Consider the following 23092-nt stretch of genomic DNA (forward strand, 5'->3'; position numbering starts at 1 on the left):
ATGGAGTGGGAGTTGTCAGGAACCCTGCTGTCTTTTCTTTAGAGGGAGAGACCCAGGAGACTGGGGTGGCCGCTGGGCTGCGCGGGTGCTGTGTTGTTTGTGTGTATTGGCGGCATGGAGGAAGTGACTTATGATCTCTAGCTGATTTGCCGGCTCTGAGTTGAACATTAGCATTCATTTAACATTAAGTGACGACTGTTGCTAGGCACTGTATTAGGCTCTTTTATGTATGATTCCATTTAGTCTTCACAGCAGCATTATCCCCATTTTACAAATAACTGAACTCGGGCCTGGAAATATTGAATCCTTGCGTAATGTTATGGAGACTTGGGCAGAGCTGGGACTTGGACTCACGTCTTCCAAGTCCAGAATTCTTCCCGTGACTTAGTCCCTCAAAGGCAGACTTGACCTGAGGGATGGACCTGCTTGATGACTTTGGTGTCCCAGTCTTTGAGAGCTGAGCCCATGATTTATTGACCTGCATGTGAAAAGCCAGTTTATGGCTGCAAGGCTGATGCCTTTTGTTGCTCATAGTTTCAGTCATTTTCCTCCTTAAGCATTGAAACAGTTTGTGACATAGTTTTTGCTACATTTCTGAATTAGTAAATGTTTGTGACTAGGTCAGACTTTCCTTCTGAAAGGCAAGAATTTGGGGGAAAAACAAGATTTTGTTGTTTATTGTCTATGCTTATTGGGGGAAAATATTATTGCCAATCCCCTTTTGGTTCTGTTTTCTAGACAGATGAGGGATTACTTGTCTGGGTTTCAGGAGCAGTGTGATGCTATATTGAATGATGTAAACAGTGCTCTTCAGCATCTGGAATCATTGCAGAAACAGTATCTTTTTGTGTCCAATAAGACAGGAACCCTACATGAAGCCTGTGAACAGCTCCTGAAAGAGCAGGTAATTTGGAAGAAGAGAGAATGTCAGTGACTGTATTTAATATTTTTAAATAGATGAATATAATTTAATTCTGATTTCCTTAATTTTGAACACTGCTCTGTAAGATTTGCATTTGTAAGCATACAAATGGTTACTTTGACAGCCTGCTTTTAAGCTTGTGGGAGCAGGGGCCCTGGCAAGCTCTCGTATGTTTTGAGCTGTTAGGTCTCAGTACAGTTTCAGAGTGAAGAGGATATATTTGTTTGCCCTCTCTGCTTTTTATTATTGACACTTTATTTTTGGCCACGCTGCGTGGCTTGCAAGATGTTCCCTGACCAGGGATTGAACCCCAGCCTTGGCAGTGAAAGCACTGAGTCCTAACCACTGGACCACCCGGGAATTCCCTGTTGACACTTCAAGCAAGAGTGTAGTAATGGTGGGGTTTATGGAATGATGGACAGATCTAGATCACACTTAAACCTATGACTTAAAAATAGAATATTTAAGTTCCTATATTTATCTCAGATTTCTCTGTGTATTTTGTATGATTTTTAAAAGGCAATGCTTTGTTATTTTGTAAAAAGGTCTTATATAATTTACTGTAAGAATCATTGCTTATTTTAGCCCATTATTGCAGAAATCTTTGGGCATTATTGTGAGACTATATATATCTAATATAAACCTGTATGACTGATATAAACCTCTTCAATGTAATTTTGAGACTGGAGTGTTGATTCTTATATTCTTGTAGTAATTGATTTTTCTCTTTTAAAAAACTGCAAGTCGGAACTTGTTGATCTGGCTGAAAACATTCAACAAAAACTTTCCTATTTTAATGAATTGGAAACTATTAACACAGTAAGCATTGTTTTTTTATCTATTTTCCCCTCCTGAGTATAATCTTTAAACTTATAAATTGGCTTGAGTGATATTTTTAACTTAACAGTTTGCTTGTTGTTAAGGTATTCCTATTTGTGGCTGATAGACATACCATTACCAGTTCAGATTTTTTCCACATATGATTTAAATAATAGTTCTTTTTATATTGTATTATAGTTATTAAAATCTCTTTTTGGTTAACTCTTAATAGTATCTTATTTGCAAGCTGTGATGTTTATAAGAAGAAATATTCCATTTTAAATGTTTCTGTGGTTGTGTTTCTATAATATTAATTAAAGCATTTCTTAAACTAATCTCATGTTTAGTTTGAGGAAAAGTATAGCCCTCTTAAAGCATTCTTGTATCCCAAAGAGATCGTCACAATAAGGACTGCTGTGTAAATTATATTTTTCTGTGCTCTGGCTCATAAATTATAATAACTGCATATACATCATGTTATTAAAATTATTAAAAGTAATCTTAATTATTAAAGTTCTTTGAGAGAAGTAAAACGGTAGCCAGTTAACAGTGGAATACATTGACAAACTGTATATCAAGATTAGAAATAATTGATTTTATATATATTATATAGCTTTATATATTTTAATATATATTGTCTATTACATTAAATATTAAATATCATGTTTATATAATGTTACCTCTATTTATACTCATATTACTTGTATATGTTTACTTATATTTTACTTTCATAGTATGACTGCTAAACATAATGTTTTAACTTTGAGAAAATCACCACTCTTTGAAATGTGAAAATTTATGTTTTAAAGTACTAGAAAATGAAAAATCTAGGTTCTTGATGTATTACTTTAATGTAACTGTACAATGGAGGATAAAATGTTTGCTAATTCATGAAGAGCTCCATTAAAGCTCATTAGGAATAAACTGAATTCAATCCATATAATTTTTAATTTGTCCTCTATTGTATTGTTACACATGGGCTGCATTTGAGGCTATTTTTTGACTCTTAAAATGTAAAATATTTTTTTTCCCTTAAAGAAATTGAATTCTCCCACGTTGTCTGTGAATAGTGAAGGATTTATACCTATGCTGGCCAAGTTAGATGATTGTATAACGTACATATCATCTCATGTAAGTCATGGTATTTCTGTATGTTTTAAAGAAATCTTGACATCTCTCTTACATCACTTCTTATGCAATAATTATTTCTTCCTAAGGGAAAATACATATCTGTAATATACTTGAAGAAAAATTGTGGTAAATTCTTATTCACTTTCAGTAGTGATGTAAAAAAGTGTTGTACTTTCAGCTGCTCTGGAAGCCCCTGAAGTAGAAAAAGGGTCTGGCTGACACAGCTTTATCCCATCTAACAGGGCTAGTGATTTGTTTAGATTGTTGACTTCCTATTTTGCTAGGTACTTCATTGAAAACAAAAATTATTACTTGGCAGGGGAAATGAAAGGACAAGCCCTTTGATGTAATCACCATCTCTTTCTGTCCACTGAGGATTTATAACTTTATTTATTTCACCCAACTCCAATCCTTTTCCTAGTTGGGCCTCACATATTAGCCTTGAGGTCTGTGCGGTACTGAAAATATATTTTGCTAAAAATGGCTAATATTTATTGAGCCCTGCTTTATGTCAGGCACAGGGAATTTGGCTATGACCAAGACAGTCATAGTATTTGTCTTCAAGGAGTGTATGACCTACATAAGACCTGCCTTTGAACTTTCTGTATAGCTTTGCATAAAGGTTGGTTTTCATTAAATGTTTGCTTTGTTAATGTTTCTTTCATATTTATAAATCTTTCCATTTCCTTTACAGCCGAATTTTAAAGATTATCCTGTATATTTACTGAAGTTTAAGCAGTGTCTTTCTAAAGCTTTGCACCTCATGAAGACATACACTGTGAACACACTACAGAACCTCACAAATCAGTTATTAAAAAGGGTGAGTTAACTGGTGAGGTGGGGGGGGGTTTGATTCGTTTATTTTCCATAACCTTAGTCTGAATACATAGAAGAACTATACAGAAAAGATCTTCATGACCCAGATAATCACAATGGTGATTAACCTGGAGTGCAAAGTCAAGTGGGCCTTAGGAAGCATCGCTATGAATAAAGCTAGTGGAGGTGATGGAATTTCAGTTGAGCTATTTCAAATCCTAAAAGATGATGCTGTGAAAGTGCTGCACTCAATATGCCAGCAAATTTGGAAAACTCAGCAGTGGCCACAGGACTGGAAAAGGTCAGTCTTCATTCCAATCCCAAAGAAAGGCAATGCCAAAGAATGCTCAAACTACTGCACAATTGCACTCATTGTATACGCTAGTAAAGTAATGCTCAAAATTCTTTAAGCCAGGCTTCAACAGTACGTGAACTGTGAACTTCCAGATGTTCAAGCTGGATTTGGGAAAGGCAGAGGAACCAGAGATCAAAGTGCCAACATCTGTTGAATCATCGAAAAAGCAAGAGAGTTCCAGGAAAACATCTACTTCTGCTTTATTGACTATACGAAACCTTTGACTGTGTGGATCATAACAAACTGTGGAAAATTCTTCAAGAGATGGGAATACCAGACCACCTGACCTGCCTCTTGAGACATCTGTATGCAGGTCAAGAAGCAACAGAATTGGACATGGAACAACAGACTGGTTCCAAATCAGGAAAGGAGTATGTCAAGGCTGTATATTGTCACCCTGCTTATTTAACTTATATGCAGAGTACATCATGAGAAATGCTGGACTGGAAGAATCACAAGCTGGGATCAAGATTGCTGGGAGAAATGTCAGTAACCTCAGATATGCAGAAGAAACCACTCTTGTGGCAGAAAGTGAAGAAGAACTGAAGAGCCTCTTGATGAAAGTGAAAGAGGAGAGTGAAAAAGTTGGCTTAAAGCTCAACATTCAGAAAACGAAGATCATGGCATTGGGTCCCATCACTTCATGGCAAATAGGTGGGGAAGCAGTGGAAATAGTGACAGACTTTATTTTTTGGGGCTCCACAGTCACTGCAGATGGTGACTGCAGCCTTGAAATTAAGACACTTGACCAACCTAGACAGCATATTAAAAAGCAGGGACTTTAGTTTGCCAGCAAAGGTCCGTCTAGTCAAAGCTATGGTCTGTCCAGTAGTCATGTATGGATATGAGAGTTGGACTGTGAAGAAAGCTGAGCACCGAAGAATTGATGCTTTTGAACTGTGGTGTTGGAGAAGACTCTTGAGAGTCCCTTGGACTACAGGAGATCAGACTGGTCAATCCTAAAGGAAATCAGTCTTGAATATTCATTGGAAGGACTGATGCTGAAGCTGAAACTCCAGTACTTTGGCTACCTGATGGGAAAAACTGACTCATTGCAAAAGACCCTGATGCTGCCTGAAGGCAGGAAGAGAAGGGGACAATGGAGGATGAGATAGTTGGATGGCATCATTGACTTCATGAACATGAGTTTGAGCAGGCTTCAGGAGTTGGTGAAGGACAGGGAGGCCTGGCGTGCTGCAGTCCATGGGGTTGCCAAGAGTCATACATGACTGAGCGACTGAACTGACTGAGCTCTGTTTTTTAACCTATTGTTAAATAAGAATATACGTTGCAACTTCATTTATAATAAGAAAAATGGCCATATATATTTGTTTGTCACAGTTTTATTTTCAAAGAATACATAAGAGTGTGAGAAATAATTCAGTACTATATGATAAATAATAAAAAAGATTCAGACTATTTCTCACTTAAACTTTTTCTTTTTAAAGAAAATACTAGGAAATACATCAAAACGATAAAAGTGGTTCTGAGTGGTGGAATTATAAATGATGGGTGATTTAAATATTTTTCTTTATAAATGATGGATTATTTAATTTTCTCTATTTAGGAACTTTATTATTGAATGCTTCCTAAATGCTTGGCATTGGACTGGGAACTGTACAGTAGTGAAAGGAGATAACAAGGTCCCTGCCCTTGTGGAGCTTATATTCAGGATAAATAATCAGTAAAGGAATAAATTAATCAATTAAAGATTGTGGTAGATGCTAGGTGGAAAATTAGCTGAGTGTTAGGTTAGAAAATAAGAGTGGAGCTAGATAGGATGGTCATTGAGCACATTTCTTTCCTAAAAAAAATAAAACCTTAAAGGTAATACATTTTATTTTTTAATCTTACTTTCTAAAAATATGGAATATTTTCTTGAGCTTTCAGTTCAGAGCTACTGATTTTTGTATTGCATTTCATCATTCACATTGCTCTTAGCTTACAGAACAGATTGTATGATTTTTCTATTTTGCAAAATTTTTAATTTTGAAAACTATGGTACTTACTATGTGTTAGTGCTTTATATCTGAGCTCTGTAAAACGTTTGTGCATATGTTTTGTCTCCATTTAATGGATGCCCTGTATCTCAGAGAGGTTAAATAATTTGACCAATGTTCTACAGTCCGTAAATGACTGTGAATCTGAATTCAGTCTTTTTTACCGCCAAAATTCTTGACGCATAGGATAAATTTTAATTATGAAAAGGAGAGAGATGCAGCTCCACACAATTATTTTATATGTAGCAATAACAATATTTAGTCTTTCTCTCTGTAAGCTTTTGGTTGGTATATAGGCCAAGCAGGAGTCATATGACATGGTTTGTGTTATATTTTCTGAATAATTTTTTGTTTGCTAATTACCTGCCTTCTCTGTCCTCCGCCTTGTGTCTTTAGGATCCTTCATCTGTACCTAATGCAGACAATGCCTTTACACTATTTTATGTGAAATTTCGAGCTGCTGCCCCCAAAGTCAGAGTAAGTCTATTGACATAAAAAAGATACTGCTATGAAATTTATTTAGCCAGCCCTTTGGAAACGCTAATGTATGTTAGGTCCATTGCTTATACCAGAAAAATGAGCATGAATGAATGGTAGGCTTTGTCCTTCCACATTACAGCAGTATATGTTGAGGGGCTTTAAGCCCACAGAGCAGGAAACACCTAGCTCTTCTGTGATGCTCAAGGAAGGTTTCCAGATGAAGCTGATATTTGAGCTTAAAAAGCTTGAATTTAGAGAAGACTTGGGGGGATTGATAAGGATGTTTTTTACAGAGAGAGCAACAGGTACAGGGAAGGTACTAGAAGCATAAAAGACATGTCTTTGGGGAGAACCTCATGTAATTTGTTGATGCTAGAACACAGACTTTAGTCGAGTGTGATGATAAGTGAGAATGGTGGCAGAGACCATCTCAGGAAGGGTGTTCCATGTCATGCTAGTTCAGGAAAAGCAGAGAACCAGTACAATATTTTAAACCAGTGTCATCCCAGATACAGCTGACTGGAGCTGGGATGTGTATCTTTTTTTATTGTTGTGAAGTTTCTAGAAAGAGTGGTCTGCTTTTGCTGACTTTGACCCCACTCTCTTCCTTGTATCCATCTTGAAAGTAAGTGGAAAGGAGTTTTTGTTTTTCAAAGCAGGAACTTGGTCTTGTTTAGAGAAGATACAGCAGCTAGTTGATAGTTTGAGGTTTAGATTGTGCCAGGTTGGTTGCCAGAGAAGGCAGTGGCACCCCACTCCAGTACTCTTGCCTGGAAAATCCCATGGACGGAGGAGCCTGGTAGGCTATAGTCCATGAGGTCGCTAAGAATCGGACACAACTGAGCGACTTCACTTTGACTTTTCACTTTCATGCATTGGAGAAGGAAATGGCAATCCACTCCAGTGTTCTTGCCTGGAGAATCCCAGGGACGGGGGAGCCTGGTGGGCTGCCATCTATGGGGTCGCACAGAGTCGGACACGACTGAAGCGACTTGGCGGCAGCAGCAGCAGCAGCAGCAGCAGGTTGGTTGCTTGTTAGTCAATTAACAGTGATACAGTTTTGATTAGAAAAAATGGTGTAGGCATGAGGGCTCAGTAGTAAGTGGTATTTTTGGTCTGTTAGAAGTAGACAAAGTAAGGTGCAATAGTCAATGTTTTTCAGAATTTGGTGAGACAGGTGATACTGCTGATGGAATGTATTAATACTTAATTTCTTCCTCAAAAACATTTTAGCAGAATGGAACAAAAGTCTCTAAAAATATTTTATCTTTTCTGACCCAGTGCTGGGAGTCCCCAGCTGGGACTTAGGTATTATTATTGTATCAGCTTTCCAAGGTCAGAAATGGAATCTCAGTGTCGTGGGCTTGTTCTCTGGACTCAGACAGCCACTGGGAGTCAGCACTTAAACCCTCTAGTTTCACTTCAAGACCCGGAGCTCTTAACCACTGGGCTGATATTCTTAGAAAACAACCTTGATGACTAGCAATAGAAGAATGTCTGACTTAGAGTGCATCCACTCAGCAGGATATCAAATAGCCATGTAAAGTAATGTTTTAAATAGTATTTATAATGATGACTCACTGACTGTTTACTAAGTGCCAGGCAGTAGGCTAAGGCTTTTCAAACATTTTCATCTGATAACGGAAGTTATTTAATAAAAGGAAAGTGTTTTAAAATATTAGTTTTTCAAAAGCAGATTGTAAAGCTGAATATATAGTATAATTCCAGTGTTGTTTAAAAAGGAAAACAACTGTGTATATACAAATACTGAAAGAAAATATTCTAAAATACTGTTTTTTTTTTTTTTTAATTTTTGCGTTTTAGGTGATTTTTATGTTTCAGCTTTTTTGTATTCCCAGATTTTCTAACATGAGCTTCTTTACTGTTACAATCAGAAAGTAATTAAAAGTATAACTAAGACAGATGAAGTTAGTGAGCTTTTCTTTATTCCACAGACTCTCATTGAACAGATAGAACAACGATCTGAAAAAATACCTGAGTGAGTACCCACAGGTTCTTCAGTTTCCAAATTACCTTCCTTGAAGTGCTGTTTTTCCAAGTTTGCTGTGTCCTTGATGTTTTCTTAGCAATTACCTGTGTGCTATACCAGCCTTTTCTTGTGGCACACAGCTCAATTTGGGGAGCAAGGTCATAGACCTGACTTCATGAGTTTACAAAGCATCTTTTTCCCATATAGCTGGATTTTCTTCTCATTGAGGTAGATGTAGGACCACTACTCCTGGAAGATGAATCTTTCTTTAAAAGATAAAGGTTTTATTAGATCATTGTGATTTGTTTGCTTTTTCTTTATATACATAAACATTTCTAGTTTTTAATGTGGGCAAGTGATCAGTAACCATATATAACCTTGGGGGCTTGGCACCCTATTTTGGGATTTAAGATCAGATTTAACGTACATACCTGGAATCAGAAGTTTATGCTCCAGTCTCATTTGCTTTTCATCAGATACCAACAACTGCTAACTGACATCCACCAGTGTTACCTGGATCAGCGGGAACTCCTTTTGGGCCCCAGTATTACTTGCACTGTAACAGAGTTGACCAGCCAGAATAACAGAGACCACTGCGCCTTGGTGAGTTTCTGCTTGTTGTGGTTTCATGTTAAACCTTCTCTGAAGCTGTTCTGACACCCTAGAGACTGCACGTGGGTAAATAAGTTTTGGTCCCCCCATCAACAAAGTGACAGAATCTTTCAGTTTTGACAAATCTCACTTAGTAATTAGCATTCATTTGGGCAAAATATTCTAATTTTGATCTATTTTTTGAGCATGTGATGATTTACAAATAAGTATTATTTTTTGAAAGATGAAGTTTCAGAGTTGGTGGATTTACGTAGACAGTTTAATCTTAGCTTTTGCTGCAGAAGTGCTTTTTTATTTAGTGTGATTTTAATTCAGACTGTAGGAAAGTACATATAGATTCTTTTTTTACATACCCCCCTTTGAACTGGAAGAGTACTTTTCATTGTCAAAAGTTTAGAAAATGTAAGAAAATAAAAGTCATCCATATCCCCATTATGCCGAAAACCGTTTTCTGTTATTTAGGAAGTTCTTTTATGAATTATATATGCACAGTCTCTTTGTAAATAAAATGTTTGCTTTACTTCATGAGTGCTGGCTGGAGTTGTCATGCGCCTTTAATTAGAGGTGGTGTGTGCTTGTTTCCCACAGATTCGCAGTGGCTGTGCCTTTATGGTTCATGTGTGCCAGGATGAGCACCAGCTTTACAATGAATTTTTCACAAAACCAACGTCAAAATTAGAGTACGTGGTACATGGACTCCAATTCTTGTTTTTAAGATTTAATTTGCTAATGGCTTATCATATTATAGTAGTACTCTAAGGCATGTTTTAATTTTTGTGGATATATGAACAGAGTATTGTTGGGTGAGACAGTGGCTATTTACTTTGAAATAAATTTGCAGCTTAAAGGCCAATATGCTTTCATATTTTTATAATTATGGAAACAGTAAGTTACAAGAGTAAGAATCCTGTATAGGCAGCTATTTTGGTATATGGAGCCGTTTATCTCCACTAAGTATAATAATTCTTTCTAGTTAAAAAAATTGTATGATTCTAACTCATGAGAGATACTTAAAAATGTAGATACTATTTAAAATCCTTTTTCGTATTTTTCTCAAAGTGTCTTTCAAACCCACTGTTAGTCACTTCTGGGTTCTTCATATTGGCGATTTTGACTCATAAGAATCCCAAGATTATGACTCTCATAATGGGGAAGAAACAAACACATCTCATGGTTTTGGTGAAAGACTACATATAGAAGAGTACGGTTGACAATGTAAAGACTATAGACAGCCTCACTTTTTTCTTTTCAAATGTTTAAAATTGTCAAAATACTAGGCGCATGTCCAGAATACTTTGAGTTTTGTTTATCTAAATCTGTATGTATTCAAGAGTTTTGAACCAGTCTTTCCTGGGAAAAATGTCACCATTTGATTCATAGTGGTGTAGGTTATTTTATAGTGTAGGAAAATTAAAAAATAATCAAATTATTTTATAGTGTAGATTATTTATGGTGTAGGAAAATTAAGTCTACTGAAATATATTGTTTTTGCAAAGACATGCACAAGATTATTGCTAATGTAAGTAAAAATTATAATAAATTGACTTTCAGCTGGGGCCAGCTAATTTGTTGACTGTGAGAATTGCTTATTCTGAGCTTTTTTATTGATTCTACCAAAAACAGTTGAGAGAATTATTTTCAGCCTTTCACTTCTCATTATTTAATGTTCCCGCATATTATTTTCCAGTACATTTTCATTATTTTTATTGGCTGGAAGTAATTAAGGGTGACTTTTAAACTATTAGAAAATACTGAAAGGATTACTACTGGTAACCATGTTTCATTCTTTCATTTTAGTGAACTTTTGGAGAAACTGTGTGTGTCGTTGTATGATGTCTTCAGGCCATTGATCATTCATGTTATTCACTTAGAAACTCTCTCGGAACTTTGTGGGATTCTTAAAAATGAGGTGCTTGAAGATCATGTACAGAATAATGGTAAATGATAAGTATAAATCATCATTTCAAAGATTATTTAAAAAAATATTAATTTGGTTGCACTGGGTCATCTTTGTGGGGTGTGGGATCTAGTTCCCTGACCAGGGATCAAGCTCAGGCCCCCTGCATTGGGAGCACAGAGTCTTAGCCACTGGACCACCAACGAAGTGTCCCGAAAGGTGGTTTTAAATTATATCTGTGACTCAGTGAATTTGAAAAAGATTATCCATTCCCCACCCCCCCCACATCCCTATACAAATTTAATATATTTAAAACTTAGGTTGATGCCTTGTCTCTTTTTGAACCACTTTATCCTGTGACTAAAATAATAATGGGGAAAGAATTTTAAAGTCTGTATAAAATTAGTAATAAAATAATTGCAGTTACTGTTCTTTCTGGCATCTGAAATCCAGAGAGAACCAACCATTAGTTTTGTTTGGGCATTTCTAGTACACTGTTGGGGCTTCCCAGGTGGCTCAGTGGTAAAGGATCTTCCTGCAGTGCAGCAGACCCTGGATCAGGAAGACCCCCTGGAGAAGGAAATGGCAACCCACTCCAGTATTCCTGCCTGGAAAATCCATGGACAGAGGAGCCTGGCAGGCTACAGTCCACTCTGGGGTCACAAAGATTAGGACACGACTGAGCACACACACCTGACTAGGGATTGAACCTGGACCGTTGGTAGGAGAGTGCAGAATCCTAACCACTGAGCCTCTGAGAAATTCCCTCATTTTATTTTTTTATTCATTTTTCCTTGTAAGAATGTTAGCAAGTCATTTAGTATCTGTGGAACTCAATTTATATGTAAAATGGGGATTAACTCAGTTAACAAGTTGCTTTAGCCATCTCTCAGGATTGGTATGAAGCTATATGAGATACCTTTTAAAAGTCACAGAGCACTTTAAAACTAAGATTTTATTATTCATATTAATAATAGAAGTTATTTCAGAGAGTCTCAGGAAGAAGATCTAAGGGCAAATTTATTTCCCAACTTTAAATCTGAGGAAATTGAAAGACAGTTATTTCAAAATAGAATATAACCACTCCCTGAAGCAAGACTGGTTTTTCCTGTTGTAGACAATTTTGTAATGTTTTTGCTTGTTTAAAGAAAGTATTTTCTAAATCTAAAGGAATGGGTGATTGCACTTTTGTTTTTAAATCAGCTGAACAGCTGGGGGCATTTGCAGCTGGCGTAAAGCAGATGCTAGAAGATGTACAGGAGCGGCTTGTCTACCGGACCCACATCTACATTCAGACGGACATCACAGGCTACAAACCAGCTCCTGGAGATCTAGCGTATCCTGATAAGTTAGTTATGATGGAGGTGGGTCTTCTTGTTGGATCTTTTACCCACCCCCACACATTTGGATATTTTATACCAAACGTGGTGAAGATAGGATATTTTTTTAAATTCTCATTCAGGATGCAAAATCAAGGGAAACTTGACGTGAAATCTTAGGAAATAACATTTTAACAAAACTGAACAGAAATGATTTGTTAGAGTGTTCTTTTTTTGGTCCTTCCTTTAAGTTGTATTTAGAAACATTCTGTTCAGTTATCTCTTCTTTTCCATTATGCATTCTGTTTTTAAGTTGAATTTGTGTTTTCTTTTTTGTTTGTAAGTGGCATCAGTTCATTCACTCAGTTGTGTCCAGCTCTTTGCGACTCCATGGACTGCAGCACACCAGGCTTCCCTGTCAGTCACCAACTCCCGGAGCTTACCCAAACTCATGTCCATTGAGTCGGTGATGCCGTCCAACCATCTCATCCTGTCATCCCCTTCTCTTGCCTTCAGTCTTTCCCAGCATCAGGGTCTTTTCTAATGAGTCAGTTCTTCCCATCAGGTGGCCAAAGTATAGAAGCTTCAGCTTTAGCATCAGTCCTTCCAATGAATATTCAGGACTGATTTCCTTTAGGATGGACTGGTTGGAACTCCTTGCAGTCCAAGGGACTCTCAAGAGTCTTCTTCAACACCGCAGTTCAAAAGCATCTTCCTCGGCGCTCAGCTTTCTTTATAGTCCAACTCTCACATCCATACATGACTACTGGAAAAACCATAACTTTGACTAGATGGACCTTTGTTGGTAATGTCTCTGCTTTTTAATATGCTGTCTAGGTTTGTCATAGCTTTTCTTTCAAGGAGCAAGTGTCTTTTAATTTCATGGCTGAAGTCATCTCTGCAGTGATTTTGGAGCCCCCAAAAATAGTCTGTCACTGTTTCCATTGTTTCTCCCTCTATTTGCCGTGAAGTGATGGGACTGGATGCCATGAACTTGGTTTTCTGCATGTTAAGTTTTAAGCCAACTTTTTTACTTTTCTCTTTCACTTTCATTAAGAGGCTCATTAGTTCTTCTTCGCTTTCTGCCATAAGGGTGGTGTCATCTGCATATTTGAGGTTATTGATATTTCTCGTGGCAATCTTGATTTCATCCAGGCCAGCATTTCACATGATGTACTCTGCATATAAGTTTAGATAAGCAACATGACAATATACAACTTTGATGTACTCCTTTCCCTATTTGGAACCAGTCTGTTCCATGTCTGATTCTAACTGTTGCTTCTTGACCTGCATACAGATTTCTCAGGAGACAGGTCAGGTGCTCTGGTGTTCCCTTCTCTTTAAGAAGTTTCCACAGTTGGCTCCTAAGCCCAGCCCGGTTGGTCAGGTCCCTGAACTCTTCCACCAGCTTTGGGCAGCTCGTGCTCCACAGGGTCTGCACACTGCTCCCAGGTGTCCTGTAGCAGTTTTGTACTGAACTTCCTAGCTTTTCACCCTGGCCCTCCTGTGACAATGAGACTCTCTGCAGCTGCCAGCCAGGCCTGTTTCCAGACCCTCCTCGGGTCAGACCTCTGTGTTGACTGTGGCCTTGAAGGTGATTCCAGGTTAGCTACCCCACTGGATGCAGCGACGGGAGCTTCTGACCCTCCTAGAGGATGAGGAGCCCGTGTCCGGAGTAATGCACAATCAAGCAAAGTAGGTAAAAGCAGGAAGGCAAGGAAGCAAGCTTGCTGGCCGAGACCCGCTCAGCCTGACCGTATTTCTCACCTTGTGCCTTTAGATCTGCCTGTTGTTTGTAAGTGACATAGAAGAGGATTAGTAACATATGAGCCACCAGAGTGGATGGTCACATAACCATGTGTCATGGTCTCTTAGTAAAAATGTGTCTACTCAAAACTACACAGTTGCTGCTGCTGCTGCTAAGTCGCTTCAGTCGTGTCCGACTCTGTGCGACCCCATAGACGGCAGCCCAGCAGGCTCCCTCGTTCCTGGGGTTCTCCAGGCAAGGACACTGGAGTGGGTTGCCATTTCCTTCTCCAATGCATGAAAGTGAAAAGTGAAAGTGAAGTCACTCAGTTGTGTCCGACTATTAGCAACCCCATGAACTGCAGCCTACCAGGCTCTTCTGTCCATGGGATTTTCCAGGCAAGAGTACTGGAGTGGGGTGCCATTGCCTTCTCCAAACTACACAGTACTCGTCTCCAATTTGTGGTCTGAAGACTTAGATACATCTCACTAATCTTTCAGTTACAAATGTATTTTCATTTCCTTTGAGTGCTGGACAGAGTTTAAATAATGCCTAGGGTATTAGTGCTAAAACAGAATTAGAACTTGGAGCTTCTTATTTTTATTGATTCATTTTTTGGAATGACAAAGTCAGGTATACTGCTGCAGGTTATAGCAGTGGAGACAGGACATGGGAAGGGGCGGGGTGGGGGAGTTGGTGGTGTCACCAACTGTTCCGGGAAGTTAGTGACGGCAACCCTGGGCCTTGGCCTGTGCTGAGCTCTCAGCACCCTGGGAAGTCAGCCAGTCAGTGCACCTTGGACCTGCTGGTCACCCCCTCACGGGCCAGGCCCACAGTAAAGCTGGAGGCACAGCCCAAAGCTCTAGGCAGCATGTCCCTCCTGCCCATGGGGTTACCGGCACAGGTCAGAGCACAGAGGAGGGCACCACGGAGATGACCTTTGCTGGGGCTCATAACCTCAGGAAGGTGTCTACCTGGTGAAGGAGCAGCCTGTGCCTTCTTGGTGGGGACCTTCAGCAGTGCCAGCTTCTTGGGCAGACTGGTGTTAGTGGGTCTGCTTCTAAGCCTGATGCAGGGACTTGTGCTCGCTTTCTCCTTCCTCCCTTTCTTCCCTTGTCTCCTTGTGAATATCAGTTTTTGTTTTCTAGATAGAGTACCTGTTTTAATAATTCTGTCTGATAGGATGTCAGGTGATTAAGTTTACTATGTACTCCCCATGTCCCCACCTTGGACTTCCCAGGTGGCACTAGTGGTAAAGAACCCTCCTGCCAATACAGGAGATGTAAGCGATGTGGGTTCGATCCCTGGGTTGGCAAGACCCCCTGGAAGAGCACGTAGCAGTCCACTCCAGTATTCTTGCATGGAGAATCCCATGGACAGAGGAGCCTGGTGGGCTACAGTCCATGGGGTCACAAAGAGCTTGACATGACTGAAGCGGCTTAGCACACACGTATACCCGCTCCCAGTTTAATTTAGTGGTAGATTGGATACGTTTATTCCGTCATCACATGGCCAGTGTCTTGAGTCTTTTCTTGTGTAGACCTCTTGGTTTAGACCTCTTGGATACCGCTTTCAGTGAATCTACTTGTTTTCTTTTGGTGAGGGTCGGGGGTATAGCGTGGTCTGGCTGTTACATCTCTGTGCCCTTTGGGGATTAGCTATATTTTCTGATTTGTGCATGCAGAATGAAAGGACAGGCCTGATTGATTTGGAGCCTGTCTCCTGAATAGTTATCTGGCCATTTCTTTTTTGTCAGTAGCTGAATGTCTTTCAGGCCTTCATTTCTGTGTATTTCCGCCTGTATAACCAGTGTAACTTGGTAGGATTTTCACTGCCCCCTTAGTAGTTAGTGATGTGTATATTTGATGATATTTTTTAAGCAGTGAAGAAGAGCCAGATAGTTTCCAGTCCATAAGATAATTTTTAAAAATCTGTTTAAAAAAAGACCAAACTGTAGCTGTTCTCACATAAAGAGAAAACCATGGTGTGAGTTAGCTAACACTTGATACAAGCATGTCTGACATCCACAATGTATCCAGTCTTAAATCTGAGTATTTTGTTTCTAAATATAAAGTTGAAAATTAAGCTTCTAATCTGAACCTTGTATATTTGACTCTTTAGCACATACCTTGTAATGGTTCTGAAATTAGTGGTTCAGGAAAGTCTGTGTTTGCTTTTATGAAAATAGAGACACTGCCAGTTTAACTCTTCATTTCTATGTGCTGTTTTGGCATGGTTCTCTTAAGTAGTCCATTTATTCATGAATTAGGATATATATTTTTTACTTTATAGAAACATTGTGTTCGTGTTGCTAGACACAGCTCAAAACTACTTTTAATGTTCTCTGATTTCTTTATATAGCAAATTGCTCAGAGTTTAAAAGATGAACAGAAGAAGTTATCACCTTCAGAAGCTTCGTTTTCAGATGTTCGGTTAGAAGAAGCAGAGCCTCCTAATAGTCTAACAAAATCTGGTATGTTATGCTGTCTTTAACTTCCATTATTTAATTCATTCATTTAATAAACTTATATTGAGGACTTGCCGTGTCTCAGGCATGAAAAACTGTTTATGGCTTTGAGGAGCCCATACTTTAGTCGGGGGAGATTGGCATGCCACAGGCATTAAGCAAGAAGTTCCGGGGTGACAGGATAAAGATACGCACAGGACTCTGGGACCGTGGAAGGACCATGGAAGAATTGTGAAGGGGAATGAGCTTTGCGTGCAGAAAGGCAGGTTCAGTCAGAGCTGTCGAATCTGAAAGCTGTCGTGTGGATGAGTCTGAGAGCCAGGTGGAATAAGGTTGTTTAAGACAGAGCAGCGTGGAGGCCTGCAGACAGGAGTGGAATACCATAGGTGCTTGGAGAGCTCATGTGGTTTGGTGGGTTCGGCACCAGTTATTTATAGGGAAGGAGCAGCTGAGGCGGGCCAGAGTGTGGTAGGTGTCAGGTGATACTCTCACGGACTTGGAAATTCCAGCTACTTGTACCATCAGTTTTGCATTTTGTAAATGTGCCTGGACTGGGGTGAAAAAGCGACAGAAATGTATGGGATAGCTTGAACTAGGGTGCATGTTATGCAAGGAGCAAAATTGTCTAGAGTCACCCTGGATAACTCGTGAGTTATCCGTGCCCCCTATGTTGGCAGGTGGATTCTTAAACACTGGACCACCAAGGAAGTCCAGGGTGGCGTTTTAATGTGTCACATTTATGATTCACATAATAGTCCTCTTGGACTGCACTGCTCTAGAGCTATAAAGAGGAAGACTGGCTTAGAGATAAAGACTGAGGTGTCATTGACACTTTGGAATCGTATAAGATCACCCAGGACAGAGAGTGGCAGGATAGTGGCGGAAGTCTGGGGAGAGACTTGTAACAGGGGCTGACATTAGGAGCAGATGGAGGGAGTGGACCGGTACCAGGTTGGCAGGGAAGGAACAGCCAGAGGGGTGGGAAGCAGGAAGAGAGGGTGTGATGAAGTCAGAGAGGAGGGCTTGGCAGAGTGGTTTGAGTAAAGAGCTGAGAAATAAGAAATCTGAGGACATTGTGGCCAGAGAGTGGGATACCGAGTTTTAATAATTAAGAGGTAGAATAGTTCGGAGTAGTAAAGTCTGTAGAAATTAATAAGAAAGTAATTCTGAAAGAAAGTTAAACTATCTGGACTAGGGGTGCAGGAATGGAAGCAAAGGTCTCTGGAGTTGCGAAGGTCAGGGACAACCACGTGGGTCATCCATATGGTTACTGATGTTATTCAGAATGGAGGTGGAATTGGGAATGGAAACCGGGACTCTGAGTCTTGGCAAGGGGAGCAAAAGAAAAAGAGTAATCACTTTCCCTGGTCTTCTGCTATGTCAGAAGTACATACGAGGTGCCTCTAAAGTGAGGCCTTTAACTGATGTGATGTTCCTGTAGTAGGAGTAGTGAAGAAGTGAAAGTGTTAGTCGCTCAGTCGTGTCCGACTCTGTGAGCCCACAGACTGTAGCCCGCCAGGCTCCTCTGTCCATGGGATTCTCCGGGCAAGAACACTGGAGTGGCCTGCCTTTCCTTTCTCCAGGGGATCTTCCCCACCCAGGGATCCAACCCAGGTCTCCTGCATTGCGGGCAGATTCTTTACCATCTGAGCCACCAGGGAAGCGCAGTAGGAGTAGATGTCAGGGCAAATTGGCAAATTGGCGGAGGGTCCATCCTGTGAAGAGGCTGATTATCAGTATCTTTAATACGCGTAACCCTTCATCGCCATGTCGAGCAAGTGAGGGCAACTGAGGCTCACGGAGGAGGAGGCGAGCAGGTGCGGGAGACGCCCTGCAGCCGGTTTGCGCTGCTCCTCAGAAGAGGCAGCCAGTAGGCCCTGGACTTGGCTGTATAAGGAACTTTCCCCATCTGCCGCTTCAACTATTAACTGTTTTCAGGAAAATGAAAAAAGGAACAAATAAATTGACTTCCGGCATTAAGCTACTTAAACACATTTATTTCACTAAACTTTAACTTGGGAGTACTTTTTGGGCTGTTTCATTTTGAAGGAGGAATCCTGCAGATAGCCTCATTCTCAGCAAAACTATGGATACTTAATCTCCTAAATATTCCATATATAATTTGTCTAGTTCATTCTTTTTCCTTAAGAAATTTTATATAAAGGAGATATCCTAGTTTAAAGTAAGGCAGAGCTTTTTAAAATTGTATAAGTATCACATGTTTTTGAAAAAAAAAAAAAGCTTATAGAATGAAAGAGAAAGCACCCATCCTCAACGTTGCCCTCAGCCCTTTCCTGCATAAATCCACTCCACGGCTTCCAGGTCTCCTTTTGAGCATATGCGGATCTGGCTGTTTTAAAATGTTTGTTTTTTTTTTTTGGCTGCACTGCATGGCTTGCGGGATCCTTAGTTCCCCATCTAGGGTTCAAACCCAGGCTCCCTGCAGTGGAAGCACAGAGTCCTAAGCACTGGACCACCAGGGAATTCCCTATAGCTCTTTTTTTAAAAAATGAATTCTGTTTTGCTTGGCTATACTTTTACCTTTTTATTATTTAAAAAAATTCAAATACACAGAAACATGGACTGATACAATGAACACCTATGCCAGCCACCTGGATTTAAGACTTAACATTTTATCATGTTGTATCTATAGTTTTGCTAATTGTTTTAAAGTGAGTTATTGACATCATTGCAACTTTACCTTTGAGTATTTCAGCATCTCTCCCCCCACCCCCTAAAATGGGACATCTTTCATGTAACCATAAACCATTGTTGCAATGAAAATTTTGGTAATGTTTCCTGATGTGTTCTAATACGCAGCCTGCATTTCAGTCTGCCCTTCTTGTCTCAGAGTGTGGTCTCAGCTCCACTTTGATGGCTCATCCGAATTCTGGTCCCTCCACCCGGGTGACTGTGCTTCTCTCACAGAAGTGTTTCTGTGCAGCTGTGCAGCTACATTCCTCTCATTCCCCTCTTCACACTTGCTGGCAGCTCCCTTTTCTGACTTGGGGAGGCTGGGGTGGGGCGGGGGGCTGGACACACAGCTCTGGTCACTTGGGCACTGGATATACTGTGTGGGCCTGAAAGTGATACAGTTCTGCACGTGGAAGGCTGTCAGGCAAACGAGCTTTGATTAATCTTCCTGTTTAAAGTGCTTTGTTTTCTTGTCACTCCCCTCCCACCCCGACTTGTGTCCACATGACTATGTTTAGATCCGTCTCCTTTTTATTGGGTGCGTGGTATTCTGTAATGTGTGTATACTGCTCATGTAGTTCCTAAAGATAATTGATTCCAGTGTGGAGAAGGCAACTTGGGCTGCGTGTGGGCGGCTGGAATGTACAGACGTGGGTATTCAAGTGTGTTCTCGGTCAGTGTGTTCAATCTCACTTGTCACTATGGAGATTCCTTTGACATTCTCCATTAGAGACGAGGCTAGAGAAAATGGATACCTCCAGCCTTTGATAGGTAACAGAAACTAACCGTGTATAATTGCTGTGCATGTAAGACAGACCTGTGAAATGTCTTCTTTTCCACTTGGGGTTTTAGGTTCATCTGAATCTCTCAATCCTAGACAGCAGACCACGATTTCTCCAGCAGATCTTCATGGAATGTGGTACCCTACAGTTCGACGAACTCTTGTCTGTCTCTCCAAATTGTACAGATGTATAGACGTATGTCTGTCAGTCAATCCTTGTATCTTTACTGTAAATTGCTTGCTCTGTGACTTAAAATATTTTTTAATTTAAATTTTAAGATCTTGATGCAATATATTTTGCTTGGTATTAGATGCAAATAATAAGATTTTTATATACAGAGGTAACTTTAAAATCAATCTAACTTAGAGATTCTTAACCTGAGTGTTTTGTAGGCCCTCAGAATCCTCTCATGGGCTTTGGGTAGTCTCTGAACACCTTGAAGTTGTGGGTAAAATTTCATCTATATGTTTGTAGTTGTCTTTTTGAGAAAAAGACATATAACTTTTATTGTTTCTGAAAGCCTGTAGCTTTTATTGTTTCTCATGGCTACAAACACATTTAAAACTATTGATTAGTTTATCTGTCTTTAGTCTATAGATGAAGAAAAAGATGCAGGAAGGTTAATATGTCCAGTGTCACATACATATATTTCGTATAATACACATTTAGTACTGAATGCAACTACTTTTGTACTCAGTTTATTTTTTTTTATTTTTTAAATTTTATTTTATTTTTAAACTTTACAATATTGTATTGGTTTTGCCAAATATCGAAATGAATCTGCCACAGGTATACATGTGTGTACTCAGTTTAAATCAACTTCTTTAACAAGGGTTCCTTGTTAAACAGATTACATGTGTTACTAACCATGGACTAATTAGTTGCTGAAATTAGCAGTACCCTTTTAGTTTTTTTAGCCTCAACTTATACTGCACATTTATTTTAGGTGGCATTTATTTTAAGCATTTCAGTTTAACAGTTTATCAATCACTGAATGATCAGTTGTCTACATTTATTTACTGTTAGTGTTAAAACCCCAAAAAATGGTTTATAAAACTCAGTGGCTTTAATTCACTTTTCAAAAATTAATTTGATCATTACAACTTAAATAGCATATGAAGAGAGAAGTGATCAAATACAGAAAGAAAAGAAAAGAAAGTGAAGTTGCTCAGTCATGTCCGACTCTTTGTGACCCCATGGACTGTAACCTACCAAGCTCCTCCGTCCATGGGATTTTCCAGGCAAGAGTACTGGAGTGGGGTGCCATTTCCTTCTCCAGGGGATCTTCCCAACCCAGGGATTGAACCCGGGTCTCCTGTGTTGCAGGCAGATACTTTATCATCTGAGCCATCAGGGAAGATTACAATGATCATGTAATTAATTGTTCAGAAGCCACTGTCTGTTAAGAGTGTGGTTTAGAAGGGAACGTGTGTATCCCCTCCCACTCTGGAGATCCTCTGTGCTCACCGCCCTCTGGCCTGAGCGGGATTGCACAGCGGACTCATGGGTTCACTGGAGAGCTCACTACTTGGTATCTATGATAAACTGCATCATTCCTGGAGTTTGTGCTCAGAGATTCTGGAATTGAACCAGAAAGCGCCTTTTACTCCATTCTGGGACTTTTAGGGGTGAGGCCAGGTCTCCTGTACAGAGTTGGATTCTCAGCCATTTTGCCCAGCTGCTGAGATCTCTCCCAGAGGGAAACTTGGATATTGGCAGCCCTTCTTCCCCAGGTCCTCCCAGTAGATGTATTGAATGATAGTGTTAGGCTGGGATTCAGAAACTTCGTACGGTGGAGCCAGGATCCCAGGGGAAATACCGGGGGGCCACATTCCACATAGAACCCATTGTCATCACAGACCCTGGGGAAGTCTCTTAGGTGCTTAGCGGGAATTTTAGGCAAACAGTAGGTAGGCCCACAAACGACACTGTGCCTATTTTTATTTTATGCCCTAGGCCTGCCCATTACATTTTCACCTAGCCTACATTCAAATCTTATCCCTCTCCATCTGACCAATCGAAGGTAAAGACAGACATGAGTAGGAAGAAGAGAGGGTCTCAATCGAAGCTGTCTTCCTAAGGCAGGCAGGGTGAGTGACCTAGCAAATTCAGTTCAGTCACTCAGTCGCGTCTGACTCTTTGCGACCCTGTGGACTGCAGCACGCCAGGCTTCCCTGTCCATCACCAACTCCTGGAGTTTGCTCAAACTCATGTCCATTGAGTCAGTGATGCCATCCAGCCATCTCATCCTCTGTCGTCCCCTTCTCCTTCCGCCTTCAATCTTTCCCAATATCAGGGTCTTTTCAAATGAGTCAGTTCTTCACATCAGATGGCCAAAGTATTGGAGTTTCAGCTTCAGCATCACTTCTTCCAATGAATATTCAGGACCGATTTCCTTTAGGATGTACTGATTGGATCTCCTTGGAGTCCAAGGGACTCTCAAGAGTCTTCCTCAACACCACAGTTAAAAAGCATGAATTCTTCAGTGCTCAGCCTTCTTTATAGTCCAACTCTCACATCCAGACATGACTACTGGAAAAGCCATAGCTTTGACTAGATGTACCTTTGTTGGCAAAATAATGTCTGCTTTTTAGTATGCTGTCTAGGTTTATCATAACTTTTCTTCCAAGGAGCAAGTGTTTTTTAATTTCATGGCTGCAGTCGCCATCTACAGTGGTTTTGGAGCCCAGGAAAATAAAGTCTGTCACTGTTTCCATTGTTTCCCCATCTGTTTGCCATGAAGTGATGGGACCAGATGCCGTGATCTTAGGTTTTTGAATGTTGAGTTTTAAGCCAACTTTTTCACTCTCCTCTTTCACTTTCATCAAGAGGCTTTTTAGTTCTTCTTTGCTTCTGCCATAAGGGTGGTGTCATCTGCATATCTGAGGTTATTAATATTTCTCCGGGCAATCTTGATTCCAGCTTGTGCTTCATCCAGGCCAGCATTTCTCATTATGTACTCTGCATATAAGTTAAATAAACATGGTAACAATATACAGCCTTTAGGTACTCCTTTTCCTATTTGGAACTAGTCTGTTGTTCCATGTCCAGTTCTAACTAT

General features: G+C 39.9%; 1 protein-coding gene across 1 annotated transcript in view; it reads left to right on the forward strand.

The window, feature by feature from the left end:
* COG3 (component of oligomeric golgi complex 3) overlaps positions 1–23092 on the forward strand; it is a 61047-nt gene that overhangs the window by 11489 nt on the left and 26466 nt on the right. The window contains exons 4-15 of the mRNA XM_070380275.1: positions 739–904; positions 1667–1741; positions 2780–2872; positions 3567–3692; positions 6440–6520; positions 8479–8522; positions 8990–9116; positions 9714–9805; positions 10923–11062; positions 12226–12386; positions 16450–16561; positions 20102–20226. Coding sequence (XP_070236376.1) covers positions 739–904; positions 1667–1741; positions 2780–2872; positions 3567–3692; positions 6440–6520; positions 8479–8522; positions 8990–9116; positions 9714–9805; positions 10923–11062; positions 12226–12386; positions 16450–16561; positions 20102–20226 — 1342 coding nt within the window. The remainder of the gene's footprint in view (positions 1–738; positions 905–1666; positions 1742–2779; positions 2873–3566; positions 3693–6439; positions 6521–8478; positions 8523–8989; positions 9117–9713; positions 9806–10922; positions 11063–12225; positions 12387–16449; positions 16562–20101; positions 20227–23092) is intronic.

The sequence above is a fragment of the Bos mutus genome, chromosome 12 (genome assembly GCF_027580195.1).
Source record: "Bos mutus isolate GX-2022 chromosome 12, NWIPB_WYAK_1.1, whole genome shotgun sequence".
Taxonomy (NCBI): Eukaryota; Metazoa; Chordata; class Mammalia; order Artiodactyla; family Bovidae; genus Bos; species Bos mutus.